This window comes from Carettochelys insculpta, chromosome 3 (assembly GCF_033958435.1).
Source record: "Carettochelys insculpta isolate YL-2023 chromosome 3, ASM3395843v1, whole genome shotgun sequence".
Taxonomy (NCBI): domain Eukaryota; kingdom Metazoa; phylum Chordata; order Testudines; family Carettochelyidae; genus Carettochelys; species Carettochelys insculpta.
The window spans coordinates 129939376-129946750 of NC_134139.1; the positions used below are offsets into that span (position 1 = coordinate 129939376).

Here is a 7375-nt window from a genome sequence, read left to right on the forward strand (position 1 = left end):
ATTGGGCTGTCAGTCAGCCACTTCAGTGGCAGGGCGAAGCTAGCTCGAGCAGCGGCCGTTACTCTAAATTTGGGAACCCCAACCCATCATGATCAAATTGCTTTAAGGTGTTTGCAGAATTGCATACCATGGCATCTGCCAGTGGCTGAGTTTTTACAGGAGTAGAGGGAATGGTAACATAGGCTCCCCACTGATTTAACAAATCTCTCCCCCAGAGGTTAATAGCTATCTCAGCCACAAAGGGCTGCAAGGTTGCTGCCTGCCCATCGGGCCCTAGGCACTGCAAAATATTGGTGCTCTGGCAGACATCTGTCATGACCCCAACCCCGGTAAAGACAGTTGGGACTTTCTGCAAGGGCCACGCCGAGGGCCAGAACTCTTTTGATATGATGGAGACATCAGCCCCTGTATCCACTAAACCTCTGAATTCTTTACCGCCTAAACTAACGGTAATTTCAGGCCGACGGTCCCCAATGTAGGTTTGCCAATACACACTCCTCCCTGTGCTTCCGAAGCCCCCCTGTCTTTTTATGGGGTGCTTCGACCCTGAAAGGTAGGGCAGCAATAGTAACTGGGCAATTTTATCTCCAGCCTCCAGCTGATATGGAACATCTGCACTCATCATAACTAGAATCTCTCCCTCATAATCACTATCAATAACACCAGTATGTACTATTACTCCTTTAGATGTTAAGCTACTCCTTCCCAAAAGAAGGCCGACCGACCCAGCCGGGACCGGTCCAAAAACATTAGTTTTTATCTTTTGCACACCCCTAGCCGGCTGCAGCAGGATATTGTCTGGAATGGCTATGTCTAAAGCTGCGCTGCCGTGGGTGGCATGCCTGAGGTCGGAAACTGAAAGCCGGTTTGCATCGGGCCGCTGCTGACCGGAAAAAAGCTGCGGCTGCTGCCCATATTGTTTACTTGCGGGCCCCGTGTCGGGCCCGCTTGAAAGTTTCCCGACTGAAAAAGAGGGGTGCCATTTCTGTGATATCTAGAGTGGCACTGAGTAGCCCAATGCCGTCCCTTTTGACATCTGGGACAGATCCCCGGGGGATTGTTAGCAGGATCGTTCCCAGTAACTCTCTGATTTCTTCTTAATCGGTCCTGCCCCTGTCGGCAGTTCCTTTTCAGGTGCCCAGGTTTTCCACATTCAAAACACTTCATGTTCTGATTAGACTGATAGGGGCCATCCCCTTTTAACGCAGCAGCTAAAAGACCCATTTTATAGGCATCTGACCCTATATCATTACAAGCCTTAATATACTCATCCAGGGAGGCCCCCCGACATTTCAGCGGTCTTAAAGTCCGCTGACATTCTCCGTTTGCATTATCAAAAGAAAGCATCTGTAACAAGAGCTCTTTAAGCTCGGGCTGGGATACTGTTTTATCTAAAACCCCTTTCAAACGGGCTATGAAATCCACATAAGGCTCTTGTGCACTCTGTTTTACCTTTACAAAAGAGGGGGTACTCTCCCCTGGCTTAGCAATTTTTTCCCAGGCCTTAAGACAACAAAGGCGGACCTGGACAATTGCAACATCATTATACTGTAACTGTGCCTGGATGCCAAACCAGGCACCGGTACCAGTGAGCTGTTCCAAAGTAATAGCTACAGGGGGATTCTGACTAGCATTTCGCCTGGCCGTGAGAGCAGCCTCATCATGCCACCAGGTCTTAAATTGTAAAAATTCCGCCCCATTCAGCACGGTGCGTCCCAGTACTTCCCAATCCCACGGGATCAATCTCTCGGCCTGGCTTAATCCCTGCACCAAGCCAAAGGTGTAGGGAGAGTTAACACCATACTGGACACACGCTTGTTTTAAATCTTTGAGCAATTTAAAGGTTAATGGCTCATGGTGATAATTAATTGCTCCCTGGGGGAATTGCTGATTAGGAGGGACCTGTTGTATTGTAACTGGAAAAGCCGAAAGGGTTAGAGGGGATAAATCAAAGCCTTCATGGGCTCCGACCGCCAGAACCGTCCTCATCAAATTAGTCACAGGCTCTGTAACGGTCTGTCGCGGGGGTTCTGCAAAAAGCTCATCCTTTCCATAACAAGAAAAGGGGGGTGCAGAGGGGCCTTCCTCCTTAGTAGGTGGTGGGAGCGGGGAAGGCGTGGAGGGAGGGAAATCGGGCTCTGGCTGAGCCACACAAACATTAGCAGGGAAAAAGCCCGATGATGTTTCACGGGCAGTATAATTTTTCTGTTGTTCAGAGTTCCCTGTCTTTTCATCTCCTGTAATAGGCTGACCCTCTTGGCCCTCCTCACTGGAATCTCCTGATTCCTCCGATAAGGCCTCATCTCCCTTGGGAACCCTGCGTCTGGCTCCTCTTTCTGCTAAAGAGTCCGGGGGGAGGGAGCAACCCTCTTCAGAGCCAGACTGTAACGGCTCTAAGGCACGGACTACAAGATTACAAAGAGACCAAACGGGGAGTGGGATAATTTCCCCCTTTTGGTGCGCTCGACGCAGGGCTCTCATAATCAATCTCCACTGTTTTAAATCTAGAGCATTTTTCCCACTTGGGGTAAACCAATAACAATGCTTACAAATAAGATCAAATAGTTTCTGAAATGTACTTTGTTTTACTTTTACTCCTGAGCTTTTCAGTAACGTCTGAAGCAATTCAATATAAGAGGAGTAAGAAGATGGGGAATTCCCCATCTTAACCCTGCCCGAATCCCGAAGGTCTGACTTACCCAGTCTAGAAATTCTCTTCGGTCCCTCCGGTATTGATACACCTTCCTCGCCGCATGGACGCTTCTCACCTCCGTGTCCCTGTTCGGGCGCCAGATGTTGTATTTCTTTTTAGTGACAGGTCCCAGAGGTGCGATACCGCGAGGGATGAAAGACAAAGACGAACATAGACAGCAGGGGGCCAACAGTTCTATAGTCTGAAGGCCCTGAGTTTATTATTCTCACAGCTTTTATAACCAAGTGAGAGCACATTATTATGAGAAAAGCAGTCAGCTGCAATTAGCTACAATAACTGGCTCAGCACTTCTATCTCTAAAAAAGCCACATCAATCCTCCCAGTCCTTGAACATGGACTCTCAAAAACACCTAATCAAAACAACACAGCTCCGGCGGCTTGCCTACACGAAAGCAGGTGTTCCGTCTAGATGCCAAGAGCCCAGCCAGGCCTGGGAAACATGTAGGAGGGAGAAGGCAAAACTCCTTCAGGGACTTGTTAAAGGGTTGTATATCTATTAGGCTTTCACACTATAAGGTGGGAAACTGCAATCAAGATTTACAAACCAATATACTGTGGGGTTGGTATTTGTTTATCATTTGCATCCATTTGTTATAGTGTTTTCTGAAATCAGTATATTTCTTCTTCCTCATTCTTCTGCTCAGTTATACACAAAAGTAGTGCTTGCAAGTGGGGAAGTAATGAGTCTCACAAGTGCCCTGGGTGTTTAGTTTTCCCACATTTCTGAGTGGGAGCTTGATTTGTTTCTATTATATACTGCTAAGAGCCAGCCCAAGATATAGAACCCAATTTTTTTACAGCCAGGACATGTGAGCAGAAGGGTCACACAAAGGGTCACATGAACTTGTGAATCTTAAGAAACACTGTGGTATATTTGGGGATGTGCTTACTTATCTAATGGTGGCATAGTGTATACACCTAGTGTACGAGTGTGAGCAGTGAGTAGTGCATGTTTCAGGAAACCCTTGTTATATGTTCAGTATACACATCCTGTTGTGCTGAAAATGACTATTTGTTTTCTAGTGGCTCCACCAAATGCAGTGAATTTTTCTGATTTATGTCTAAGCTCTCCCGCAACCTTGACAGCAACAGAAGATGGGGAAGGGGAAAAACTAAGAGAGTTATGTGAACTTCACACAACACCATCTCTCATAAAGAGAGGGACATTCCATCAGTCCAATTAGATCAGTATATGTGAGTTTGATGTGACCACTTCTGAGTTTGTCTACAAATTTCCTTATGCCTTGGATTTCACAAAACACATCTACTTTTTAAAACCTCATGTGCTGGAAAAATAGCCTCATTGCCTCACAAAAACTTCTCCCACAACTGAATTAAGGTCTAATAAAAATAATCCTTGCCATGATTTGTACTTTGTCCCGCAGGCTACTTCCACACTACCATTGGAGATTGACCCACTTAGGGTCAATCTTCCAGGGTTCAATTTCATATGCCTAGCATGGATATGCAAAATCAACCTCTCAGGGATCACAGTTGACCCCTGTACACCTCACGAGAAGCGAGGAGTAAGGGCAGTCAATAGGAGAAAGTCTCCTCTCAACCTTCCCTAGTAGAGACAGACAAGTTAGCCAAGCATGGACCCATCAATTCTAGCTATGCAATTGCCATATCTGGAATTGCAGAGCTGTAGTCAACTTACTGTGCCTAGTATATATGTAGCCTCAGTGATAAAGACAGGAATTGACTGTCTTTTTCTGGACATAGTTGAGTTCCTAGGTTTGCATATGGATCCATCTTCCCCAGGATTTGGATGGGAATTTCAGATTTGAATGGAAACAAAAAACAGTCAAGTATCAATTTAAAGACTAGCAAAATAATTTATTAGGTCTAATAATTTATTAGACCAGGTCTAAAGAAGTGGGTCTGTCCCACGAAAGCTCACCTAATAAATTATTTTGCTAGTCTTTAAAGTGCTACTTGACTGCTTTTTGTTTTGATAGCATATAGACTAGCACAGCTCCCTCTCTGTTCATAGATTTGAATGGGTGTAGTTTAACTTCATTTCTCTGATCATAGATGTGAAAGACAGCCTTGTAGAATCTAGACCAGACCAAGACACCACCAGAGTCCAGATATTTGAGATCTTCTACTGATTGATACTTAGAATTGGGCAGGAAAAAGTTTTTCTATTTGAAAAAGAGATTTGTGATAATTGTTTCATTTAGCTAAAGATATCTTTTGAATTTTCCCAGGAATAAATGGAAATATACCCAACCTGTGACAGGTTCAGTCATAGAGATCTCCTTGAATTGTTACTTGATGTACTGAAACTCCACTGAGCCCACCTTCCTGAACTTAGAGGCACCCCTTAACCCTCTGTCCTGCTGAGTCAATCCTTCTGAACTCCTCCAGTACTGGCACAGAGATAGGGTCACAGCCCACAGCAGTGTCATACATACATTGAAATAAAATCTGTTAGGCGGAGGCTCATTTAGAAGTTCTTGCCACAGCATCCTGCTGAACAGCCCCAGTCGGACCTGGACCCCAGATAAATTCATCTTACTGTGTGTAAAGTTGTATGCAATGCAAGTTCATGATGTCTAACCTCTTTGGCTACGTCTACACGTGAAGCCAACATCGAAATAGCTTATTTCGATGTAGCAACATCGAAATAGGCTATTTCGATGAATAACGTCTACACGTCCTCCAGGGCTGGCAACGTCGATGTTCAACTTCGACATTGCGCGGCACCACATCGAAATAGGCACTGCGAGGGAACGTCTACACGCCAAAGTAGCACACATCGAAATAAGGGTGCCAGGCACAGCTGCAGACAGGGTCACAGGGTGGACTCAACAGCAAGCCGCTCCCTTAAAGGGCCCCTCCCAGACACAGTTGCACTAAACAACACAAGATACACAGAGCCGACAACTGGTTGCAGACCCTGTGCATGCAGCATGGATCCCCAGCTGCCTCAGCAACAGCCAGAAGCCCTGGGCTAAGGGCTGCTGCCCACGGTGACCATAGAGCCCCGCACGGGCTGGAGAGAGAGCATCTCTCAACCCCCCAGCTGATGGCCGCCATGGAGGACCCGGCAATTTCGACGTTGCGGGATGCGGATCATCTACACGATCCCTACTTCGACGTTGAACGTCGAAGTAGGGCGTTATTCCGATCCCCTCATGAGGTTAGCGACTTCGACGTCTTGCCGCCTAACGTCGAAGTTAACTTCGAAATAGTGCCCGACGCGTGTAGCCGCGACGGGCGCTATTTCGAAGTTAGTGCCGCTACTTCGAAGTAGCATGCACGTATAGACACAGCTTTTCTTACATAAACAGAGAGATGCATGACTGCTCCCCCAGGTAACCATTACTTAAATTTGGTTTATTAATAATAAAAATGGTTTAATTAAGTGTAAAAAGTAGGATTTAAGTGATTGTGAGTAATAGCAGACATTTCAAACTAAGTTACTATGAAAAATCAAATAAAAATGCTCTTTAAGCTTAAACTAAGAAACTGTCTGCATTGAATACCTTACCTTCATTCATAACAGAAAGCCGTGGTAGTCTATATACTATCAAAACAAAAAAAGCAGTCCAGTAGCACTTTAAAGACTAACAAAATAATTTATTAGGTGATGAGCTTTTGTGGAACAGACCCACTTCTTCAAATCATCGCCGTACCAGAACAGACTCAATATTTAAGGCACAGAGAACCAAAACAGTAATCAAGGCTGACAAATCAGAAAAATATTATCAAGGTGAGCAAATCAGAGTAGAGGGCGGAAGAGGAGGATGGGAGTCATGAATTAAATTAAGTCAAGTATGCAAAAGAGCCCCTGTAATGGGCTAGACAATTCACATACCAGTTCAAACCACGTGTTAATGTTGCAAATTTGAATATAAAGAGAGTTCAGCAACCTCTTTTTCCAATCTGTTGTTATTCTCATCAGCCTCTTTCACAGACTGGACAGCTCCCATACCTGATTTTGATCCTTCTGCCTGTTTAGTTTGAGATGTTTCCAGCAGTCTTTTTGGGTGGTAAGCGGGGGTGTCCTGATATCTGGCAGCTGCTGCTATTATTTGGCTCCTCGTTGTTCTGTAGATTTTGCCTAAGGTGGGAATACTTTGTGCTCAGTTAAAACCTATTTTTATTTTCAGTGCACAAGTACAGCGTCCACGGTGGGTGCCAGCATCATCTGACGTAAACACATGTCCTTGTGAGGAACTCTGAGCCCTTCCCAAAGGTTGGTTCATAGGAAAAACAAACCCATTTACAGATCATTGTCCTCATTTATAAGCTACCAGGTTTCTGAAATACTCTTGGTGGCCTTCATTTACCATGTCTACATCAGTAACAACAGGTTAAGATTTTATATTTCTAACTTTAAAAACAGGAAATACACTTGATCTTAGTCAAAACATTTAGCAGATTATAAATTTCAAATTATATGGTGCAAGAAGAATTTTGCATAAAACATGTTTCTAATTATGCATATTCATAAGCACATTTCCATGAATAAAATGGATAGCCCCATGACACAGCCCACACCAGAGCTATCTACCGGTTAGGGCACTTGTTCTTTTGTGGAAGACTCAAGTTCAAATCCCTGTTCCAATTAACATTATGTATGTGTACACAGTGAAATTGCTTCAAGACGAGAGACTGAGCCTCCCACCACAGACTAGTGGCCAGGAAACT

General features: G+C 44.8%; 1 protein-coding gene across 1 annotated transcript; it reads right to left on the reverse strand.

Moving 5' to 3' along the window:
• Positions 1-813: 813 nt before the first annotated feature.
• LOC142010706 (endogenous retrovirus group K member 10 Gag polyprotein-like) lies at positions 814-2664 on the reverse strand. The gene has a single exon (XM_074989127.1). It carries the CDS (start codon positions 2662-2664, stop codon positions 814-816), a length of 1851 nt encoding a protein of 616 aa, XP_074845228.1.
• Between the last annotated feature and the right edge of the window lie 4711 nt (positions 2665-7375).